General features: G+C 36.9%; 1 protein-coding gene across 2 annotated transcripts in view; it reads right to left on the reverse strand.

Annotated features, from left to right (window-relative positions):
- LOC149812036 (Protein kinase superfamily protein) overlaps window positions 1–26,348 on the reverse strand; it is a 110,046-nt gene that overhangs the window by 39,783 nt on the left and 43,915 nt on the right. For both annotated transcript variants that reach the window (XM_089993160.1, XM_089993161.1), the window contains exons 7-13: window positions 20,298–20,341; window positions 18,856–18,946; window positions 18,730–18,771; window positions 18,533–18,641; window positions 15,930–16,044; window positions 15,752–15,801; window positions 4,111–4,189 (exon numbers count right to left, since the gene is read on the reverse strand). In XM_089993160.1, coding sequence (XP_089849286.1) covers window positions 4,111–4,189; window positions 15,752–15,801; window positions 15,930–16,044; window positions 18,533–18,641; window positions 18,730–18,771; window positions 18,856–18,946; window positions 20,298–20,341 — 530 coding nt within the window. The remainder of the gene's footprint in view (window positions 1–4,110; window positions 4,190–15,751; window positions 15,802–15,929; window positions 16,045–18,532; window positions 18,642–18,729; window positions 18,772–18,855; window positions 18,947–20,297; window positions 20,342–26,348) is intronic.

Here is a 26,348-nt window from a genome sequence, read left to right on the forward strand (position 1 = left end):
TACTTAGATTTCTATAACACTCTCTTTTAACCTTAATAGCTAATTTGACATCCTCGTTCCACCACGATGTATCCTTACCTAGCGATGCACCGCCTTTAGACTCACCCAATACCTCCTTAGCCACCTTTCTCATGCCACCCGCTATCTTATTCCACATAGATTCTGAATCCTCCTCGAGACACCAATCAACTTCCTTAACAACCCGCTCTACAAACATTCCTTGTTTAGCTCCTTTCAGTGCCCACCACTTAATTCTAGGATCTATCCTATGTCTATCCCTTTTGCGGCATTGTCTAATTCTAAGATCTAAAATTAAAAACCTTGGGGATATAAGATTTGGTATACAGGAATAAATAGGAATAGGAATGGAGTAGGGATTGTTATGAGTCGTGAGTTTATAGATAATGTAGTTGAGGTCCGTAGGAAGGGTGATAGGATTTTACTTATTAAATTAGTATTAGGTACGGATATTATTAATATTATTAGTGTTTATGCACCTCAAGTAGGTTTAGATGATTCCACTAAGCGTCAATTTTGGGAAGATTTAGATGGAGTAGTACAAGGGATATCTTATGGAGAAAGGCTTTTCATCGGCGGTGACCTTAATGGGCATGTAGGCATTAGTAGGGATGGATTTGAGAGTATTCATGGAGGCTATGGTATAGGAGAAAGAAACGATAGTGGAGAAAGGATTTTAGATTTTGGTTTGTCCTATGATATGATCTTAGCAAACACTTGGTTTAGGAAGAGAGAGTCTCACCTAGTAACATTTAAAAGTGGTGTTAATACGAGTCAGATAGATTTTTTCCTACTTAGAAAGAGAGATAGGGGTTGTTGCATCGATTGTAAGGTTATACCGGGAGAAAGTGTAGTCTCACCTACCCATTTGGTCTCTTGTAGACATAAAATATCAATCTTTCTCCTACACATAACATCTACTAACTCTACCAACTTACCAGTTAAAGACCCTATGTTCCAAGTGGCGAACCTAATTTTATGGGCTTGGACTAATTTCTTTACCCCCACCCATCCAACAAAGTGAGGGAACCCTTGCCTATTTGACACCACACCCGGGCGCCGGTGTGACGCGTCGCTTCCGGGCGACGACCTAGCAACCCTTGCCCATTTATCACTGCCTCCGGGCCTATAGAGTACAGCGCGTCGCTCAGTAGGGAACGCCCCAACGAAATTCTCATATTGGTTCATATTCATAGGGTATGACTAAGTTTTTTATGCTGGCTGTCACAGGCCTACCACAACCCTCCTCCTTTATCCGGGCTTGATTATATATATTATATATATAAATACATAAATGCACACAAATACACATAGTTAACTTAAAACTGTTAAAAATTATATGTATATATATAAATACATATAATTTTTAACAGTTTTAAGTTAACTATGTGTATTTGTGTGCATTTATGTATTTATATATATAATATAGATAAAAATAGACTTGATTAGGGTTAACTGAATCTACTTTCGGATAGAAATGGACCTCAGTGTGGTTGACTTCACCTAACACAAAGGAAGTTGTGTCCAAGTGTTGCACCCGCCTGGGTGCGGTGCCTTGTTAGAAGAGTCCGTGTGACATAGTCGGAATGAATAAAAGAAAGAGGATTTGAACAAAATTCAACAGATTTGATTCAACGTGATCAAATCTAACTGTATGTGATCCAAACTGATCTGATGTTATCAGATCCGAAAGAGAGAAGACGAGAGTCAGATCTGAATAAAATGGGAAAGAAAAAAGGGAAACAAGACTTGATCAAGGGAAAGAAAAAAAAACAAGATATGATCTAGCATGATCAGATTAGATTGAGAAAGGAGAAGAAAAAACAAGATCTGATCTATTGTGATCAGATTTGACTTACAAAGAAAAAGAGATAGACTTGATGTTACTACCTCAACCTGGCTATGATACCATGTGAAGACTGTTGAACCTCTCGGTTTGTGTGACCTGTTACACAGAAAACAAAAGAAGATGACCTGGGGTTGTTTCCCTAGGTGGGACATCCATCTTGATTATATATTGAAGGCTGAAAAACATATGAGCAATTACAAGTATACCCTTTGGTATATTTTACATTTACAACATAATACATAAAGGAGAAAAGACAAAGAAGCCCTTCAGACATGAGTTCTAACAGGAGTTACCACATCAGATATTACCAAGCTCCCCTTTAAGTTGAAATATCTTTGGCGTGAAGATCTAGATGAACCATATATGCAGGAGTGCCCATAAATTGGGTGTAAACAACTCAGGGACTTGTACAAGTGCCTCTTATGACAAAGTTGCCATCAAATATGCTATAACAGCTAGGTCATTCTTCTTCCACTTTGAATATGCAGGATTTGAGCTTGAAAAGACAGGCTTAGTGCCCTTATCATGAGACTTGTAATAAACTCTGGTGGGACTGGATTAGATCCATCTAAGTGACCTATCAAGCCTAAACAGCAAATGAATGATAATTTTTGGAAACAGCCAACACGAAGGCAGGAATCAGGCTAAGATCACTGACAACATCATCCAAACAGGGTGATAACATCAGCAGGCATACGGCCTGTGCTTTTTTTAATAGAGATAAACTGCAGATCAGATGGGCTGATCTGCTTTGAGGTTCAAGAATGTACCTGGTGAAATTTATAAAAGAGATCATTAGGAAAGAAGAAAGAGGCAAAGGTGTGAGATTGAAGTTTAGAATCTTAGATTACAAAAGAGGGATTAGAATTGAAAGGACAGAAGAAACAAGAATCTGAAAAGTTTTGGGTGAAAGACTTAAGAAATATTGCAGATGGGGTCAAAACAGGAAATAGTTGGAAGAGGCCTAGGAAATGTAGAAGGTAGGGTTACCTCAGGAGGATCTAGTGCTCTGATACACATCAGAGTTGAATCTTCTATGCCGTGCACATTAGTAATGGCCAGAGTTACCGGAAGCTTCTTAGGTAGGTGGGAAGCTCGCTTCCCGGAAACTCGCTTCGGAAGCGCAATACTCCTCGCTTCCGAAACTTCATGGTAAGCTCGATTCCCCCACGCTTGTTCTATGCTTCTCATACACATGGTCTATGCATACTATATACTTTTCTCACGTTTCTTTTCATCTTTTTCATGTATTTTCTCTCATGCTTTCACTCACTTTCCATGTACTTTCTTTAAATTGGTAACCATCATTGTTAGATTTTAAAAAAAAATTTAACTCTTTTACAGAAAAATCATGAAATATAATGATCAATTTTATTTTAGTTTTTATTTGTTTCTTGTTTGATTCCATATTGCTTAATTTTTTATTCATATTTTGCTTTTAAATTGAAACTTCGCTTCCCGCTTCGTATATATTTTAAAATGCCTTGCTTCCGCTTCCTGTATCGTTTCCCGCTTCCGCTTCCTAGTTTGGCAACCTTGGTAATGGCAGTTAATGACTGCACACAAGGGTTAGTGAGAGGTAGAAGAGAAGGATGGGTACATGTTTCCAAGCTGTTTCCATTAGGGATGTGATACTGTATTCACATAGGAGTCTCTAACACCAACTTAGGACAGATTACAAAAAAGCCAGTGTTGCATGAATATTGCAAGCATAACATGATGTAAAACAACAAAAATGCACATAACAGACAAAATTATTTCTCCATCCCTAGCCAACTGTTAGGATATTGCTCACACAGACAAGTGGAAAGAGAACAGAAGAAAGGAGGAAGAATGGAAGAGAAAATAGATATATTGATGAAAGGCTCAATATAGTTCATGTAGTTTCATTATTTCAACACATCCAAGAATGTTGTCAACAGGACAACATAAGAAGCAAAAATATTCAACATGCCCACAAGTAGCAGACGTGAATACAAAATACAAGACCAACTCAAAGTATCATGATAAAATGGACAAGAATAATTAGTTTCATTTTGCTAGAACTCTTTGTCTTTGTTGTGAAATTTCCTGTTGTTACTATAACATTAATGTTAAACCATAATTTGATACATAAAGCAGCACACTTCTGAAAAAGCATATTGCAATATAACTTAAGAAACCCATGTTCACTTAGATTCTTTCATATTGTATTTGCATTTTAGTGATTTAAATGAAAAATGCTATGCTGAGGAGGGCCATACATGGTGCGCCCCAAGTTTCCAGATAAATCACCAAAACTAATATTCCGAACTCCTTTTGAGACGGCATTCTGGAAGACACCTATGAATCAGAAAATGAATTTTTGTTAGAGCCACCGGGTGAAAAAGAACAGGATGAAATATTCAGTTTTAAGTTTCACAAAAACATTAGTGCCAATGAAAAACCATTAACATTCTGAAGATATTGGTCTAAAAGAATCATGAAGATATAAAATGAGTTGCTTGTGTGTATTAGGTTTAATGTTTTATTAACAATAAAAATAAACAGTATTTTCAAATATTTATAAATGATATTGTAAATAAGATTATTAATGTCTGGATGACAAACTATCTAAATATGAATATGTTTGGATGTACAAAGATTATATCAAGTTTGATTCCTATTTGATGAGATGATTTTACTGGATCTACAACTGGTATTACTGTTAAATTCTACATATATATTTTTATATATATGGTTTATGTATATATATAATATATATTTATATATGTGTAGTTACATATGTACATACGAATGTATGTAAATGTGTTATATACATATATATATATATATATTAAAAGAGTGATTGGTAGCTGCTCACACGTTAGGTGCGAAATGATAGTGCTAAATGGGTTTTCGGCCTTTTTTCATTTTCTTTTTAAATTCTAACCGTACAGATGTGATCTATGTACTTGATTTTATAGGGATCAGCTCTTGAAGTGTTCTATTCCGACCCATGAGTGGGTTTCTATAAGGTTCAAAAAATCAACAGTCCAAAATCTTTGTAAATTTTCGAGGCTCCAAATATCATTTTTTTTCATCGAAAACACATGATCTAGGTGTGGATTCCTCGTAAATCGACCATGCCCAACACATTTATGGGGTCAGAACTGCAAAAAAAAACACCAGAAGGGCAGAAAAACCCATTTAGCACGAATGATTTTGCACCTAATGTATGAGCAGCTACCAATTTCTCTATATTAATATATGTATTTATTTATTTATTTTATTTATTTTTCCTTTCTTTATTTTTTTTATTTATTTATCTAATTCATTTTGAACTAGAGGTCCAACTAGTCAACATTTAGTTAACTAGTCTTGGAGTCATTGCAGCTAGTGCAACGGCTACAAATAGAGTCATTTGGACTAGCTCGAACCACTCTATTGAGTCTCCCTTCCCACTCTTCTCTTGTGTATAAATAAAGGCTATCCCCTCTCTCAATGTACACATGCTTCTTGCATGCTTTGTGATAAATAAAGAGATTATTTATTTTTTAACTCTCTTATAAATACCCCTTGTGTGGGTTTTGGTTCGTTGGCTTATGTGATTTCACTCAAAGTTCGTGGTGCGGGGCTCGTGCTAGTTCTTTCCCTTTTCTTTCTTATCTCATCTCTTTTCTCACCTTCTCTTTATTTCTCTCTTATCCCTTGTAGGAATGAATGACAATGAGAAAGTCACCATCATACCCACAAAACTCAATGAAACTAACTTTGTAATGTGGTCTTCAATCATAAAGCACCATATTTAAGAAAAGGGATTATGGGGATTAGTAGATAATTTCGATCCGGAACCCAAATTAGTCCTCACAAAGGTAATGAATGAAAAAGAAGTGCCTCTTATAGATGGTTAGAAGGATAAACCATTAATCATTTATGAGAAAAAGTAGAAAGAGTGGAGAATGGGGCATGTCAAGATCATGTCTTGGCTAATCAATAGCGTCGATATTAAGAAATGAACAAGCCTAGGAAAGTTTGAGCATGTAAATAAGACTTGAAATACCTTAAGAATATGTATTCCCTTAAGGATATTGCACATGTGTGCAACTTGCAAAACAAAGTTCGGACTATGACTCAAAAAGACAAAAGTATTAGAGAATACTATAATGAGTTGTTCGAACTTTGAGAGGAGTTGCCTCTTCTTGAGCCTAAATGGTATTGTGCCGAAGGCATTGAGTTTCGTTAAAAACAACTTGATGTGAAGCAACTTTATCAATTCCTAAATGGATTGAGACTGAAATTTGAAAGTACCAAATCGGCTTTTCTCTATAAAGGTAAAATTTCCTCTATTGTTGATACTATAGAAGAGTTACTTTATAGAGGAGAATAGGCTAAAAGGGCACACTTCAAAGAATGAAGATGACTCCGTCCTAGTTGTCTCTAGACCGAGAAACTACATGTGCCCTTACAAACCACCTCATTGGAAACAAGCCAATGAATATGAAAACAAGCGTCATTGAAAACAAGGCAATGAGTATGACAAGAAAAAAATTATTAGATATAACTATCATGAACCAGGACACATTAAACCTCAATGTCCGAAGTGTAGAAGGGAGAAAAAGAAGGTAGCTTCGGTCGGTTCTCCACAAGAGACAAATGACGTAAAACCTCATGATGCACCCATATTCATGTCTCAACTAATGGGAATCCTCCAACTTCTTCTTAAAGGGGCATCTTCATCAAATGAAGCCTCAACTGGAGTTGCAGTCTCATCATTCTTTGATCCCAATGAAACTCCTTGGCTTATTGATTCTGGTGCTTCTTTAGATATGACCCTCAATAGTAAAATTTTATCTAAATGTCACACCAACTCAAAAGTGTCAAATGTTTTTACAGCTGATGGTACATCTCTTAAAATAAAAAAGAGTAGGGAATTTCAAAAAAAATTAAAACTCCAAAAAATTATTATTCCAAAAGTTAGATATATTCCTAAGTTAAACTTAAATCTTTTGTCAGTTTCCAATTATAGTGTTTGTTATAATGTTTAGAAAATGGATTTGGATTTGTGGCACAAATGACTTGGTTACCCTAGTGTATCCAAAATCCAAAACCTACCAAGTTTGGAAAAATTTTGTAATTCTAAAAATTTTACGTGTAAAGATTGTATTCTTGGTAAAATGAAGAGATTATCATTCTTTAAAAGAACTTTTGTTTCTTCTAGACGGCTTGAGTTAATACATTCAGATGTATGAGGACCAACACCAGTTATATCAAAAGGTGGATATGCGTACTATATGGTTTTTGTTGATGATTTTTCTAGACATACTTGGATCTACTTCCTTAAGCATAAATCTGAAGTCTTCTCACATTTACAAATATTTCATAACTTAGTCAAAAATATGTTTGAAAGGGATATTTCTATTTTTTGTACTGACTGAGGAAGGAGAATTTTTATCAAAAGAATTTAAAGATTATTTAAACTTACATGATATCACACATTAAAGATCCTTCCCTCACACACCACAACAAAATGGTTTGGCCGAACGAAAATACAGGCATATTATGGAAACAACCAAAACTTTACTAATAGCAAATCAAGTACCAAAAGAATTTTGAGCTGAAGTTGTCTTAACTACTATATATCTCATTAACAGAATGCCATCCTCATCTTTGCAAAATATAACACTAATTGAAAAACTCTTTAAATTAGTTTCAGACTATTCTAAACTAAGAGTTTTTTGGTGCAAATGTTTTGTTTGTACTAATAGAAATGATAAACTTTCTCATTGTACCCTTTTAGGTAATGCAGATAACCAAAAAGGCTACAAATGCTTTGATCTTAAAAATAAAAATTAGGAATGTTTCCTTCTTAGAAAAGGAAGGTTCTCTTGGCTTTGAAAAGGGTAAAGAAGTAACTGAGTATTCCTTTTTATTTGATTTAATATCAAATTATGATAATTGTCATTATGAATGTGACCTTGACAATGGTCTTGATATATGTGATGTTGATAATGGTCATGATGATGTGATTGATGAAGAGCAATCCAATAAAGATAAAGACTATTTACATTATTCTAGGCGTAGGGATCTTAATCACCCAATGTGCACTAGAAAAGTATTCTGAACCAATTAAAGCACAAACAAGAAGGTCATCGAGGATTTCTAAACCACCTACGAAATTTGTATCCTATGACTCTTTTTCTCCAAAATATAAGGTATCCATTGTTTTAATCCATTCATATGTAGAACCTTCAACCTATGGTCAAGCTAAAGAACATCCCGAGTGGGTAGAAGCCATGAGGGTAGAGTTAGAAGCTTTAGAAAAGGCTAGTACTTGGACCATTCACGATGTTTCACAAGGAAAGAAACACATAGGTTGTAGATGGGTATATAAGGTTAAAACCAAGAGTGATGGAACTCTTGAAAGGTAGAAAGCTAAGTTAATTGTCAAAAGATATTCTTATGAATATGGCATAGATTATGAAGAAACCTCGGATCTAGTTGCTAGAATTACCATTGTTAGGACCCTAGTAGCCTTAGCATCAGTTAGAAGATGGCCTATATTCTAAATAGATGTAAAAAATGTCTTTATTAACAGAACCTTGGTTGAAGAGGTTTATATGAAGGCACTACCTGGTATTAATATCCCTAAGGGTATCTGGACAAAGCTCTCTATGGTCTTAAACAAGCACCAAAAGCTTGGCATGACAAATTTACTCAAGTTATGCTTGATATTGGCTTCAAAACTTATTTAACTGACGTTGCCATGTTTGTTAAAGATTCTAGTGCAGGTATTATTATTATTATTCTCTATGTGAACGATATGATCATCACTGAAGGAAATAAACAGGAAGTTGAAAATATTAACAAACTTCTCAAGAAAAAATTTGAAATAACTGATTTAGGTCTATTAAAGTATTTTTTAGGAATTGAAGTTGTTTACTCTCGTAGAGGGTACTTATTGTCTCAATCAAATTTGCCCTTGACATTGTCTCCAGGTATGGAATCAACACCAAGATGCAACTTGATGATGAAAAACCTCTTGAGGATCTTACTCCTTACAAACAACTTATTAGAGCACTCTCTTACCTTTCAATTACTAGACTTGATATAGCACACGATGTACACACATCTAGTCAATTTCAGCAGGATCCTACTTCTATTCACATGGGAGCAGTCTTGTGTATTATTAGATATCTTAAAAACTCGCTTTCTCGAGGCTTTTTTTTGTCTGTTTCATCTTCATTAGATTTAATTTCTTATATTGATGCTGACTGGGGAGGTGATCCAAATAACAGACACTCAACCACGGGTTTTTGTGTTTTTCTAGGTGACTATCTGATCTTGTGGCAATGCAAGAAGCAGTAGGTCTAACTTTCATCAATTGAGGCTAAATATCGGGTTATGGCAACAACAAGGATAGAAGTAGTCTGGCTCAGAAGATTGTTTGTTGATATGAGAGTTCAAGTGATCGGTGTCTCACGCATGTGTTGTAACAACAAGAGTGTGATCTATATTGCCAGCAATCAAACTTTTCATAAACGTACTAAACATATTGAAATTGATTGTCACTACGTTCGAGAGGAGTATATTCATGGAACTATTGATCTGCCTTATGTTACATCAGAATATCAGTTAGCAAATTTCTTCACCAAACCTCTCGTTGCTCCTAGATATTACTTTATTTTAGACAAACTTTCGGTTATTGTATCGTAAGTTTGAGGGGGAGTGTTAAATTGTATATATATATATATATGGTGTATATATATAATATATATTCATATATGTGCATTTACATATGTACATACGAATGTATGGAAATGTGTTATATATATATATATATTTATTTATTTATTTATTTTTCTTTTCGTTATTTTTATTTATTTATTTAACTAGTTCATTTTAAACAAGAGGTCCAACTAGTCAGCATTTAGTTCACTAGACCTGGAGACGTTGGAGCTAGTCCAACGGCTACAAATAGTCATTGGACTAGCTCCAACGACTCTATTGAGTCTCAATTCCCCCTCTTCTCTTGTGTATAAATAGGGGGGTTACGCCCTCTCTCAATGTACAGATGCTTCTTGCATACTTTGTGATAAATAAAGAGATTATTTATGTTTTAGCTCTCTTGTGGATACCCTTGTGTGGGTTTTGGCTGTGTGTCCTTAGTGGACATTTGTTGTGCTTGTTCACTTGATTCTTTGGTGGACATAATGTGGTTGTTTGAAAAAAGCATTTATTTCCTTACAATTACATATTTAATCCAAACTATGAGGATCCAAATAGAGAGTAGGTGTATCTATGTTTGCATGTGATCCATAGACTCATTAATTAGATCTGGTTATTCAATCAAGATACACGTTCTTTATCCCTGTCGTAGTTGCTAAAAGCGCTAGTTAGAGCTTAGGCAAAAAACATTTAAAAGGACTAGTCGGGGCCTAGGCAGGACTAGTCAGCCTAGACGGGACCAAAAAAACAAAACATTAAGAAAAGCATAAATATTATAATATATAGTTAAATTTAGTAACAAACATATAATCGTAACTATGAATAAAGTGTGTAAGCCTGTGTAACATTTCGCAAAATTCATAAAATTGCATAAAATGGAATATAAAACATTATATATAACTATGAAAAACACAGGCATGCATGTAAAGATCAAAAATAAAGCAGGAAAAAAGGAAGAAAAAAGAGGAGGGAGGAAAAAAGAAGTGAGTGGAGGGGTGAGAGGAGGAAGAAGAAAAAGAACAAATAATAATACTAAGGAAAAAAGGAAAAAAAGGGGGGGAGAAAAAGAAAAGGAGTGAAAGGAAGAAGAAGAAAAGGAAAAGAAAAAAGAAAAAAAATAACAAGGTAAAAAAGAAAAGAAAAAATAAAGTGTTAGGGGTGGGAGAAAGAAGAAAAACAAAAAAATGGCAATCATGTCCCTATCGCCTAAGCGGAGACAGCCTAAACCCCACCTAGGTGGTGCCAAGGCGAGAAAACAATCTCTAACACCTAGACCCATAAGTCTAGGCGGTGGCCTTGCACCTAGCCTGCCTAGGCCATGCCTAGACGCCGCTTTTGACAACTAAGATCCTTACAAACACGAAAAATGGAGATGAAAGGAGAAGAGAGGAGAATTAAGAAGAGAGAGAGAGAGAGGAAAAATTAAATGAGAAAAGAGTCTAAACCCACGACCTTTCTTCTTTTATTAAGGGTTTAAGGGCTTTTAAGGGTTAGGACAATAAGGCCATTACAACATTTCAAGAACACCATAGATATAAAAGGGGTAATCTACACTAGAGATAGTCAATGACTATGGACAGAATTAGCCTTCACTTGAACACTCCCCCTTAAGTTGTGGGTGAATATGTCAATCATTTCCAAATTGCCAAAAAGATCAACATGTTTTGCCTTGCATACAACCTTTGTGAGAAGATGTGTGAGTTGAATCTAGGTTCTAACATCAATGATCTCAAAAGTCTTATCTAAGGTTGTAAGTATCGTATTGTTACCTGTATCGATCGGGCTCAAAATAAGATATGTATTGTAAAAAATAAAAAATCAAAAAATTGTAATAAAAAAAATCCAAAAAATCATGAAAAATCAGAAAAAAACTAGCAAAAATTCTAAAAAAAATCATAACACATGATACAATGATGAATTGCACAAAATACAACCATAAAATCACATATGAAGCATTTATGTCTCTATGAGCTGCATAAAACATCATCAAACATCAACTATCTCACAAAAACAATATAAAATATTAAATATCTTGTAATTAAGAATATGCCACAAGACTCATACTTTCAAATTACATAAACAAAAATATTATGGCAATAGTTGCACTCGATTTTCAATCGGTTTTCACTCATTACTTGAGTGTCTCATTACCATATTGGATCATCTTATGTCATCTTTGTTGGAGGAACGTGGAGCCTGATTTCTACCTTGATATAAATCTCTAATTTTTGCGGATCCAACTTCGCAGTAAGTTGGCGAGAGGTTGCAAGGGGCATCGCCCTTCGAGGCAGAATTTTTTTAGAGGGTAACTTTGTAATTTTACTCATAATAAAGATTTTTTACATTAACCCACTTCTTTGAGTGGAAAATTTGTAGAAATTCATTTTTACTTTAGCAAACCGCAAAAGCCCTCTTCGTTGCGCAAAAATACGCCCCCAAATTGTTCTCACTAGTCCTGAGGTATGTGGATACATCAGTAATGGCTTCTATACAAATGAGGGAGTCAGCCCTCAAGAGGTCGTTAAAACTCAAAACTGAAAATTATGATTCAACCCCTTTTTAAGTATGTATGATACACTCTGTAATGTACGATACGGACCTGTATCGTACGATATGGACCTATATCGTACGATATGGACCTATATTGTACGATACACACTCATAGCATATCGATATTCCTCATAGTAACGATATGTATTGTACGATACGTACAACATTGGTCTTATCTTCAATCTTCTCGCTAACGAGGTGACAATCCACTCCTATGTGTTGTATTCTCTCATGATAGATGGATTTGTGGAAATTTGAATAGCATACTTGTTGTCATAGTGAAACAACATAGGATAATCCATACTTATACTAATTTCTTGTCGAACAAAATTTATCCATATTTCTTTACATGCTCTCAATGCCATTGTCCTATAATCTGATTGGCATTTAAACATGAAACGATATCTTGCTTTTTACTCTTCCACAACACCAAGTTTCCTCCTACAAATGCAAAATAATCTGGCAATAGATCTCCAATCCTTCAAACAGCCTACCAAATCAGCATCTGTGAATATTTCTACCCTGCAATGATTATGATTTGCATATAGAATCCCTTTTATTGGGTTCCCTTTGAGGTATCTTAACACCGGATCACTCCTTGCAAATGAGACTAGCTAAGAGCATGCATATGCCTTCTCATTATGCTCACTGCATAGGCAAAATCTAGTCTAGTGATGGTGAGATAAATAAACTTTCCACAATAGTCTCTGGCACCGGATTTTGTCTTCACATGAGCTATCTTCATTCTTACATAGTCTATGGTTTACTTACATCGGGGTGTTGATAGGCTTGCTTTCCAAGATACCTGTTTCTTTTAGAAGGTCTATCACATACTTCCTCTGAGAGAGAACCAACCCTTTAGACAATTGCAGTACTTCAATTCCCAAAAAAAGTCAACTTTTCTAGGCCTTTGATATTAAATATCTCTAGATATTGTTTCAGCTTAGATATTTCTATCATTACCACCTAATACAACTATGACATCCATGTAGACTATATCAATGCTCAGATGTTCCCCATTTTTTATGAATAGTGTGAGTAAAGGCAGTTCTTCTTGTACCCAAACTCCATCATAGCTTTGTTGAACTTATCAAACCATGCACAAGGTGATTTCTTTAGCCCATAAATAGCCTTATCTAGCTTGCAAACTAGATTTTTTTCTGCACTTGGAGAGAAACCAAAAGGTAGAGCCATGTATACTTCTTCCTATAGGTCAGCATGGAGGCATGCATTCTTCACATCAAACTGGTATAGTGGCCATGACTTGTGAAATGCCAAAGCTATCATTACTTCTATAGAGTACATCTTGATTCTTGGCTACTAGAGCAAGTGTTTGCTGATAGTCAATCCCATAAGTTTGTGTATATCCCTTGGCCACTAAATGAACTTTGTACCTATCTATGGTCCTGTCTGCCTTAAACTTGAGTGTACACCCATTTACAATCCACCACCTTCTTTCCAGGAGGTAGAGTGATAAGGTCCCATGTCTGGTTCCTCAGAAGAGCATGCATTTCATAGATCATAGCCTCCTTCCATTGAGGAATATCCATGGCGTGTTCTATAGTCCTTAGAATGGGGCTAAAATGGCATTGAAAGTACATGACGATAGGATACAAAACTGCATAAGGGATACCAGGCAAAGAGCAATGGGATTATCTAGGTTTCTTATAGTTGGCCCAGCTGAATTTGGCCCTTCTCTTTCTAGACTTCATTGGACTTCTAGAGTTGGAGTCACTTTGATCACGAACAAGAAAACATGTTTAGTTTCAACAAAGGTTCCTAATTATGAATATGACACTTTGTAGTTCCTTAATTTTTTTGCACTTGCTAGTATAGTTTATTGTCATAGAAATTATTTTTTTCTTTTACTATGCATTTATGCCCACCTCTCTCTCTCTCCACCAAGTTTCTCCCATTGTAGAAACTCATAGGCAATGGGGAAAGTCAGAGATGGTGGTACTAGATAGTGGGTGGGAGTTGCACAATGCAAGCATGGCCAAAACCTCTCTCTCTCGACCCAACCCGCCCAATAGGGCCCTAGCAATGGGTACCGGGCGAGACTCCATGACACGAACCCGAAAGAAGTCAAACCAAGCCCCTGTTGGGTCGGGCTCTCAGCGGTCTTTGTTAACACACACACACACACACACACACACACACACACACACACACACACACATATATATATATATATATATATATATATATATATATTTCTGTATGTAAACAAAAATTCCCCTCTGGGGTATTTTGGTCATTTCACATATGTAATTCGGACAGCCTGGTAGTGGCGATGACTAGTTGGACTAGCCCCTTGTGGCTTTCTTTGTCTATTTAAAGGGTGTTATTCCCCTTTGTAAAGTTATACTTCTCTAAACATTTTGTGAATGAAACACATCTTATATTTTTATGTTGTTGGTCTCTAAAGGTGCTTGTGTGTGATTTCTCTATTGTGAGATTGTATTAGGTCCATAAGTGACCCTTTTTTGCTTATGCTTGTGTATCTCTTTTTGAGATTGTAATTGACCCATAAGTGGTCTCTTTGTGTTTGTGCATTCTTGTAGCCCTTAGAGGCAACTGTCTTGTATGTAATTCTGGCATGTCGGGCTTTTTTGGGCCCCAAATCTAGCCCGGCCCAACCGATGTCCACCCCTCGTCCTACTTCCATTTCTTGGTGCTCCACACCAACTTCTACAACAACCAAGCTTATTGCCACCTCCTCTACACTCAAAACTTCCACCCAATATCTGCAAATCCACCCAACAACAAAATCCACAAATATAATAGTGTCTTTAGGGTCAAAACACACCTATTCCAACCAACAATCTTTTGCAGATCGGCTGAAATCACAGCATAGAACATCTACACAAGATTCAAAGTAGGCAAAAGAAAAATATTTTGAAAATCTGGAACACTCACCAAACAGCTACTATAAATCTTCAAAAAATCTTCAAAAAGCTACTGAAATGCTATACTACTGAACCCCTAACAGATCTTATTTGGGTCCCACCCAGGTTAACCAAGTGACACCAGTATGGCAACTACTTAGGTGTAAGCTCTGATACCATATTCAGACTAGGCATGTGCTCTTTATCCTTGCAAACACAAGAAAAATGAAGAGAGGAGAAAGGAGAAGGGAGAAGAGAAACCAAGAGGAAAAAGTAAACGGGAAAAGAGTCTCAACACATGACCTCTCTTCTTTTATTAAGGGTTTAAAGACTTTTAAGCGTTAAGACAATAATGCCTTTACAACATTTCAAAAACACCATAGACATAAAAGGGCCAATCTACACTAGAGATAGTCAATGACTATGGAAATAGCCCTCATTTCAACACTGGTTCGACCCATGGATCAACCTAAACCGTTTCTTGTCAGTTCACCTCAGTTTTCATCCTTGAAACGATTATTAAACCAAGCTGAATTGAATTTAATGAAGATATCACAATTTTAAGAGAGCATAACATACAACACCCAAAAAAACACCTTCCACAAGCATATAAGAGCTGGAGTGGTTTTCTTTATTTTTGTTTAAGTTACTTAAATAGAGTTTAAGAAAGAATAAACAGTTCAAACATACAATATGTCCTATATTTATTAACAGAAATTTACTACATCCAGACACTACCAAAGTTTTTAATGGCATGTACCCGTTAATGCAGTGGTTACATCACTCTTTTTTGCAGTTGGAGGAAGAAGCCTAGAAAGAAAAATTGTAAGTGAACCATTAACACACTATTACCAAGATAATAAAATCATTCTTCTTTACCATATTATATTTATAATCACTGACCAAAAAAATTCAAAAAAAACAAGATGTCCACTTACCCAAGTGTCACAAAATCGTTAGCCAATGCATCAAAATCTCGACTCACGAGATGCAGACAAGCTTCAATAAATCCGTCACGTAGCTCTTGTCTAAATTCACCCATCATTCCAAAATCTAATAATGAAGGAAATGTATTTTATTGTCATTCAAGAGAAGAAAGATGCTGAGATTGCAGACAAGACAGGATGGAGATGAAAAAACATAATAACGATAAGGGTGTTACCCTTGTACATGACGAAAAAAGCAACATGAGTACAACTCCTCCACAAGAAATAATTAAAGCTTTATTACAGCATTCAAAACACCATACATGACCATAATTACATACAACCACGTATTTTTCTCAAGGACTATGAGATTGAGGAATAATAGCTTAAAACGAATATGGTATAATCCAGATAAAATGACGAACAAGAAAAAAAAATGGAAAGAATGGAAGCCAATTTTTTACAAGACAATCCTGTCTGCAAATATATCATATGATATTTTACTAAAAGTGTAAAAATACTGATTTTTCTTTTATGCAAACAGATATTAACCCCTGTTCTGTATCAAAACCTGCTCCTGTAATCCGATCAAAATTACAGAGAGAGAGAGAGAGAGAGAGAATCGTTAGCATATACATTCAGGTACTTTTCATGGTAATGTGTTTGGGTAGTATGTCCATAGAAAATATTTCAAGAGAAGGATATCACAGCATGCTATAGCATGTGCATGTGTTGCATATTTCTATACTACAAATAGAAAACCCAACCAATTTTGAACAAACTTATGTCTTATTTACATACTATATATTGTATGCATTCAAAAGTTCCTGATTCCCCACAGTGGCTCTTGTACTCTGCTTTCAAACACTCCAAATTTCCTGCCAACTGGTTTGGTTCCCTCGCCTCTTTCCAAGACATTTCCTGGAGATCTTTGGAATAATTTTTTGGTTGTGCGAACCAAAAGGGACAATGACTTGAAGATACAGTTCCCACTTCCCAGCACTATCACCTAGTACTACCAGTGCAAACATTGTCATGCACGCAATTTTTAAAGTACACATTCACAACATAAAGTGGAGAAAAGGGTTTGCTTGTCATCTTTAATCATTTGCAATGTGTACTAACTCTGCCAGGTGGTTTCTGAGTTTTGAAGTTTGGTTTAAATAATGCGATACCTTTATCTTTAATCTTTCATGATATCAATGCAAGGTGTTGCTAATGTTTTCACTCATGCACTTCGATCAGATTGTTCTTATTCTGGCATGCTCTATGTAAAATGGGTACTTATGGAAGGGTGTCATAGCAGCAATACTATTCGACATGGATATTTGTACTAGTACTTCATGGGTACAGGTCAGACCGTAGTTACCAGAAGCACTTTCCCCTTGGGGAAGTTGGCTTCCAAAGCAGGAAGCACCATGCTTCCCCAAAAAGAGATAGTGTGAGGGAAACTTGCTTCCCACTTGTGTGAAGCACTCACTTCTCAAATTGCTTTCCTCTCACGTCCCTTTTGTTTACCATTTGTGTTCCACTCGTTTCCCCCTTGCTTCCCCTTTGTTTTTTGTGTTTTTCATGTTATTATTTATTTTTTCATTTTCTCCAAGTTTCTTCCTCACTTCTCACTCACTTCCCACTTGTTTCCTTCATGTTTGCTCTTTCGCTTCTCACACACTTTCACAATCGCTTGCAAAACAAATCCCGCTTCATGCTTCATACTACTTTTTTAACACTTGCTTCCCCACCTCCACTTCAGGCATTGCTTCCCGTGTCCATTTTGCTTACTGGTAACTATGATTCAGACGAGTTTCGCACCCATCTTGATCCAGACCCAACTCATTACCTGTTATGCAGGATCATTATATATATAGAGAGAGAGAGAGAGTAGGGTGTAACAGTGGACGACATAAGTCGTCCATTGTTAGCAGACGTGCCCGTGCGATCAGCGGTGGGCGCTGATTTTACACACAAAAAAAAACCTTTAGCGGTGGTTCTCGGCCACCACTAAAGGTGGATTTTCCGCCCAGGTCTTTAGTGGCGGTCCAGGACTAACAACCCTAAAACGAAAAAAAAATGAAATCGAACGCACTGGGCATGTCCAACATTCGTTCAACGGAAGGGCATCCACTATTATGCCCTTCTCTGTGTGTGTGTGTATATATATATATATATATATATATATATATATATATATATATATATATAATTTTTATTTTTATTTTTATTTTTTTATAGTTATTTATTTATATTTTTATTTATTTATATGCATGCATACATGCACACTTTTTTTTTAAAAAAACATATATACAGACATACCATACCCATACTTTGAGAAACTCTTGTGGTGTTACCCTATGTATCCCCACCAGCACCCTTACCTATGTGACATACAGCATGATTGCAGCATATATTTATAAAGATATGCAACCCATGACCAGTATCAATCCATTTTACAACAGACTTGTAACCAAAATTGAGTATGAACCTATACCAATCCGTGTAAGAACATTCTTGGATCCAAAATGAACAAATCCCCAAGGAAATAGACAACTCAATTTACTTAAAATGCTATTTTTTCAAGTAGCTATGCAAAATTGATACCAATTATTATGAAATACCCAAGTATGCCAGCTTCCCTTCTGAAGTACGTAAAAGATTTCCAGGATGTGGATCAGCATGATAAAATCCATATTCCAGAAGCTGAGTTAAAGAAGAATAGACCCCAACCTGTTCCAATATACATATATCTACAATTAACAAACTAAGGCATCATACAATATGAAAATGGATAAGGGAATTGTAGTCATTTTTGAACCTCAATGAGGTAAAGATCCTTTACTCCTGATAGTTTTTTACCCTGCACAAAACAAAAAGTATTTAACTCCCTTGATGCCTGTTGTACATATGGAATGTTATGGTCAAGCATATTAACAAGGCATACCTCAACCCACTCCATGATAAGAACTTGACGACTACATAGATCCAAGTACATGATTGGTACCACAACATCTTGCAGTCTCCCATACAATTCTCTGGAGAACACATGAAGTTCATGAGGACAATATTAAGGCTTTGTGCAATAAAATCAATTACAAGGAAAGTAGAGTGACAATAACATACATGAAGCCAAAGCAACAAATTTTCATTACATAAATCAAATCACAGAACAAGAACACATTTTTATTCTTACTCCAATCCGATGTTAAAAATACTGAATAAATTTACTAAAAAGGTTCTATTATAACCCAAGGGAATTTTCTTGAATTCCAAGATGCTGCCAACAATTTTTGAAAAATTACAATTTGTTCAAAATTCTAATGTTCCAAATTGAATTTTTTGTTCCAGAAGTAGCAAGAAAACTTTAGAAAACACATAATATCCAAACATTTTCTCAAAAATGAAAAAGACAGTTTCTAAATTTCTTTACATTTCTAAACTCTCATTTTTCACACTTGCCTCGTTTTAAGTAACAAAGGCTGCAGAAGATGCTCTAGTCTTGATAACCCTTCTCCTTGCAAGTACACATTCCTCTAGGTGCATTTTTCTACAGTAGTGTGTCACTCTTCTGCTAGTACATCTGTGTTCCTAATTGTGCACAATTTTCTTACTACACATCTAGTGCACAACCTTCTCCTAGTGCCCACCTCATTATCTCTGGTGAGTTACTTCTTCCATCTCTTCATGTACATATAGCGCTCTTATGGGCATCTCCCTCAGTTTCCCTTCCTGTGTTTCATTTTTTTTTTATAAGTGTTCATTTATACATCATTAACATGGATAAATTATTGGGTCTTCCCCTTGCTTTAGTTTCAAGGGAGATTATCCATCTTATGCAGAGGTCATGAAGATAACAGAGTTTAACTTCTCAATTTCAATAAATTCTTGGCCCTCCTATTGGTTTGTCAGTAAAACTCAGATCAAGTTGAAGGGATTTTAGTAACAGAAAGTCAAAGCTGAAATTAGTGTGTCTGTAATAGAGGGATTAGGCATGGCACATATCATTATGTTGCAGTGACCTTTTCCATCAGTAATAAGCCTCAAGCCACTATCACAACAAATTCCATGTTCTACTCCTAGATGAGCACATGTTTGCAAGGACTCCCAGCTACTCTGTGAACATTGTAAAATTAATGATGTTTAATTCAAGAATCATGTTCTCACAAGTCTTGGCATAATTCTAGTTCACATGAACTAACTCTCTCCCTACACATATACGTGTAAAGTTTTGCAAGCCAAGAAAAGAAAAAGGGAAACTTTTCTGAAGTTATCCAAACAAGACATGCAACAAAAATCATTTTTAACTGGACTAATTCTAGAAAAACCTTCTAAAATGAAAATATAAATGCAAAAATTATAATGGAGTCTACATTCATGTCCCTATACCTGAACTTTTGACCATTCCTTGCTTCTGCTCGGTAGTCCATCTCCTACAGAGGACATAGCATATGAAAATTTAAAGGTTGTCCATTACAATATGTATCATAGTACTTTCAATATCAAATTGCATGGTCACATAATAATGATTTCACAGTGAGCATAATTTTATTGAACTATAACATAAGCCTGCAAAACATAGAGATCCGCATCCATACCTCTTATATAAGATCATGTTAAGTACCAAATTGTTGTCCACTTTCATTTACATTTCGAAACAATTTATTGAAAAAAAAAATATCATTCTCTATACATCACTACAACTCAAGTCCATCATCATAATCATATGGTCAAACAAATTGAATGACAAATGTGAGATAAGACTACAGCTAGACCAAAGAATAACTACAGCCAGCTATAAGAGGACCTCTCAGTTACAAACAAAACCTCTTACAACTTTTAAGCTATGTCACATGGGTGCGGGCGCGGGTGCGGGTGCGGGTGCGGGGATTCGGAACTTCCAAAAAACCCGGGTGCGGGGGTGCGGCAGGGGCAAAAATGTAAATATATATATAAAGGGGGTCGGGGGAACATGCGGGTTTTTTCAAATTTCGCAGCTGTCAGCTGCCAATAGCAACTGACAGACAGCTGCTGTCAGCAGCTGACAGACAGTTGTTGCAGCTGTCAGCAGCTGACAGAACAACTGCTGACAGCATAATTTTAAAAAAAAAAATTCGCAGCCTATTTGGGCAAAATTTTTTTTTAAAAAAAATGGACCTAAATGATCCTGGGTGCGGTCAACGCACCCAGGATCGGGTTGACCGCACCCGGTGCCGCACCCGCGTCGAGTCGCGTCGACGCGGGTGCGGCACCCTGCTAGCCGAATCCCTGTGACATAGCTTTTAAGACATACTTGGATAAATTTGTTATTGTATTTATCGATGACATCATTTTTACTCTCAATAATAGGAATATAAAGAGCATCCAAGGATTGTGCGCATTTTGGTTAAAACATATAATATTTTTAGTTTGTGATTTATAAAGATTGTATATCAGTAGATCCTTCCAAGGTAGAGGTTATAGCCAAATAAGGAGAGCCAAAGCAAGGTGACTGGAGCTAGAAGCTTCCTAAGATAAGTAGTCTATCATAGAAGATTTATATAGAATATTCTCTCGTATTGCAAGACATAGTTAATACAGAAGAATATGAAACTTTTATGGATATAAAGAATGTGAACGAAGTTTTGATTCAGTTAGTTAAAACACCTAGTTTGACTATTTGAGCTGGAATTAGAGGATTTGAAGTTTATAGTGAAGCTTCATGCAAAGGGCTAGGAAGTGTCATGATAAAGAATGAAAGGAAAATACTCATGTATTCCAAGGTACATGAAATTTAGAGGACTAAATTTCTTTAAAGAGGAGGTGAATGGAATACCCTACCCTATTTCCCTCAGTTATATGCTTTAATTTTACTTCAAATATAGCGATTTATATTAAATTCAAACCTAGGTCTTTATCTGTCCAAGTGCAGTGAAAGGTGCCCATAACAGGAAAATATTTTTGACAATTAAATTATGAAACATTTTCTCCCAAGCTTTTGACACAAAGTAATATTATATAAAAAGAGAATTTTTAAAAATATAGGACCAAAGAAATACTTAAGATTTCAAGAGGCGCAATTTTTAACCCAACAGGAAAATTCTGAAATTTGCACTGAAAGCTTGAAGTTGACTTTTTATACCTTGAGAATTTGAATTTTTAGATATTTTTAATGGATTCAAATAGGGGGGTAAATAAGAAATAAGATTAGGGACTTACATGTAAATAAGTAAGAAGGCCAAGGATGAAATTGTAATTTCACCCCCCTCCCAACCTACCTACCTACCATTTTTTGTCGCCTTAGCCCCTCTATAAATACCCCTAAGGGGTGACCCAAGAGGGGATGAAAAGGAGAGAGAGGAAGAGGAGGGGCTACGGAGAGGAGGCACGAGGGTGACCTTCAAAGCTCGCGATTCTAGGTAAGTTATTAATTGCAGTTTTAATAATTAGAATCTCATAAAAATTAGTTTTGTAAGTAATTAGAGTTTTAAACTTTTAATAATTAGCATTGGGTTAGCTTAAGTTAATTGTATGCATCATTAGTTATAGTTTTTACCATTAGGGTCAATTAAGTAAACATTAGCCACATATTTCTGTAATTAGATTTAGACTTTAAAAATTAGTTTCTTGATAATGAGATTATAGCTATGTCACATAGGTGCAAGTGCGGATGCGGCAATTTAAAAAAACTTGGGTGTGGGGAGTGTGTGTGTGTGTGTGTGTGTATATATATATATATATATATATATAATTTTTAGCAATTTAAGTTAATACTAATGAAATAAAAACAATTATCATATATCATCAATTCATCATGTTGGGTTCACCAGTAGGCCTAGGTTCGATTATGGTGAACCCAGGCTTGGGTTTGGCTCTGGACCTCTAGTGAACCCAGGCCCGAGTTCACCAGAGCCGAACCCAAGTCCAGGTTCAACAGCAGGCTGGGGTTTAGCTCTTGCGCCAACGAGGGGAGGAGGAAGGAGAAGAAGGGAGAAGGGAGGTGGCGGCGGAGGGAGGAGGAAAAGAAAGAAGAAATAGAGGAGGAGAGAGAGGTACATGTGGTCGTCGTCATCGTCGCCGCCATCGAAAGAGGAGGAGGAGCAATCGGTCAGGGAGGGAGAGGAGTAAGGAAGCTGGGAGGATCGTACCCTAATACCACCCCACCCCACCCCCCCACTTTTTTTTTATTTTGGACCAAAATGGACTCGATCAAAATTGACCGAGTACATTTTGGACAAACATAATCCTGGGTGTGGGTTGACCGCACCCAATGCGGCAAAATTTCATATTTGCCGCACCCTCACCCAGGTTACGCCGCGTCAATGTAGGTGCAACATCCTCTAAGGCAAGTCTGTGTGACATATGATTATAGTTTTGATAAATTAGTTAATGTAAGCAATTGAATTATCAAAGCCTTTTTTCTGAGGACCGTGTAATGCCTAGGATGCGAACTAGGCAAGCCTGTGAGGCGGAAACGACACACTAGAGCAACCCGAGGCGGAGCTTCGAGAGAAGGCATCAAGGAGCGAAAGTAACATGTGGGAGGCAACTATCGAAGGCCACCGCGTAGGAGCGAATGCCCAACCAGTGCTCTCAGCACCTGGGAGGCCCAATGAGACTAGAGGCTCGTGGGCAAGCAACAACCCGGGAGGGACGACCACACGCAATGCCACAAAGGCAAGCAGTGTGACAGGCCATCACCAAAGAGCGCGAACAACCTGCAGGCAACACAAGCAAGCACACAAGTGATGCAGCAAGGCACTGAGCAAGGAAACCGAAAGGGGCGGAGGCACAATGTCCAAGAATTCAACTTGTATTCATAAGTTGGCCAAGCGGCACGGCACGAAGGTGGCACGAAGACTCATTGTGGAGCAATGTGAGGTGGGACGGTCTTAGAGAGTGGGCCTTCGATGGGAGCTCTATCTACGAACGAGTTCCGCTCTAAAGGAGTTATGGGTGTTAGCCCCCCCCAAGGATAGGAGGAACCCCAAAAACACCAGGAGAACCATAAAAATTTCAAGAGGGTTCCCCCTAGCCATGGGGGGCAGCATGAGCACATGTTGGCACAGAGCTCGTGGCACCACGTTTCACCCTAAGCTATTTACAAGGCCATAATGGCCCGTTGAGCCACACAGGGCTTTAGGTAAAGGTTGTACAGGGCTAAAGAAGCGAAAAAGGTGATCTAACTATGCCATGGCACGCACGTGCCACGGTTGGGCATATGGGGCGCGACACCTTTCCTTACCTGGCATGAAAGGCTCAGTGGTAGAGCATGCCCCTTATAATTGCATTGTTGTGCCTGGGCTGTGAGGGCTCTCAGCCACATGGATAGTTCAATGCGCTCATCAGCACCTAACTCGAAGATGTGGATCATCCAAGGCACATTAGCATGGCGTACTCCGGTTTGAACCAGAGTTTGAAACCAAACTTCTCCTCAGGAGGATAGATGGAGTGATTCAAGTGAGATCCAATGTAGATCCAACTTTTTGTTCACTTGTGGTCCGGGGAGGCCACCACGGAGATTGTGAGGGGGGTTTCAATCCCCGATATGATTTATAGTTTTTGTTTTAAATGTTCAAAAGTTAATCATTTCCTTTTATTTATGTAATTTGAAAGTAAATCCCCTGAACCAACTAATTGATTTCAGCTCAGTCTTTCTAAAGTTGATGATTTTTCAAAAATCACAAAGTGAGGACAGGGGTTATGGCAGTGGTAGTGGAGGTGAGGCTATCACAAATGCAAACATTAGAGTAACTACAATGAGGAAGAAGAGAGAAGGGAGAGGAATAACAAGAACTTCATTAACTTGCCAAATGAGAAAGAATACATCTTAAAGGGACGACCCTCTTTTTGGTTTCGGTATAAGACAAAAATTGTTCTCTCTAACTTCCTACTAAAATACAAAAATGCCCCTTATAAATAATCTATATACAAGAGAGAAGAGTATGGCATAAAACGAACAATACATATGGTACACAAGTATATTACAAGACTTACAGTTCTCAACACTACCCTTCAAACTCGAGATGATGCTAGAGGAATCATCCCAAGTTTGGAAAGGAAGGGCTCAAAGTGTGAAGGAGCTAAACTCTTTGTAAACACATTGACAATTTTCTCTTTTGAGCACACATGCTTTAACGAAATGATTTCATTTTTATAAGCCCTCCTAGTAAAGTAACAATTGATCTCAATGTGCTTTGTTCTCTCATGAAATTCTGATTTTTTAGCACTATGAATGACACTCATGTTGTCATAATACAGGGAGGTTCTCCCACATACTGTCATAGGGACTCGACCAACTAGGTACCGCACCCGCGTCGACGCGGCGCGACGTGGGTACACGTATGGGTGCGGCACCCAGTGCAGTCAACCTGACCCTGGGTGCGGTCAATGCACCCAAGGTCATTTATTCCCAACTTTTGGACTTTATATATATATATATATATATATATATATATATATATATAATTTTTTATATTTTTGCCGTACCCCCGCACCCAAGTTTTTTGAAAGTGCCGCACCCCCGCACCCGCACCCATGTGACATAGCCCACATACTTCGACACCAAGCTCTCTCAAAAGCCATCATATCCAAAAGGTTTCTGCAGTAACCCACGACATGGCTTTGTACTCAACCTCAGTTGTGGATAAAGTAACACATGTCTTGATCTTCCAAGATATCAAAGGGCTCCCAAGGAAAACACAAAATCTGGTGGTTGAGACATGATCTCTAGTCGATCCTCCAAAATCCAAATCACAAAATGCTCTAATATCTATGGAGGATAAAGCTGAAAAGAACATCCCAAAGTGCATAGTATCTCTCACATATCGAATGATTCTAAGTACCGCTGCGAGATGAATTGAAGTGGGTATACTCATAAACTGGCTAATAGGATGGACTGTATATGTGATGTCAGGTCTAATGATGGTCAAGTATATTGAGTTACCCACAAGTTGCATGTATAACACACAATCCTCAAGCCTTTCCTCATCTGTAGCCCTCAATTTAACATTTGCCTCCATCGAAATAGCAGTTCCCTTGGAGTCATCTGCCAAAGTAGACTTCACTACGAGATTTGTTGCATATTAAAGTTATGACAAATAGAGACCTCTCTCTGAATATGCAACTTTTAAGCCTAGGAAATATTTAAGATTTCCCAAGTCTTTCAACTAAAATATGCCAGCCAGACTGCCAGTTTCTTCATGCACATAAAATATTTTTTGCACATCACCTGTAATAACCATATCATCATCATACAAGAGTAATATGCACTTTCCATAATCGAAGGAGGACACAAACAAGGCATGATCATGATAATTCTACTCAAATCTAAGAAATTCTACTGCACTATTAAATTTCTCAAACCATGCACAAGGTGCATGTTTGAACCCATATATGGCTCTCCTCAACTTGCATAGTCGACCCAGAGGATCTAAATACTCTTGAGGCAATTCTGTAATG

The sequence above is a fragment of the Nuphar pumila genome, chromosome 17, assembly GCF_984573655.1.
Source record: "Nuphar pumila chromosome 17, dmNupPumi1.hap1.1, whole genome shotgun sequence".
In the NCBI taxonomy this organism is placed as follows: Eukaryota; Viridiplantae; Streptophyta; class Magnoliopsida; order Nymphaeales; family Nymphaeaceae; genus Nuphar; species Nuphar pumila.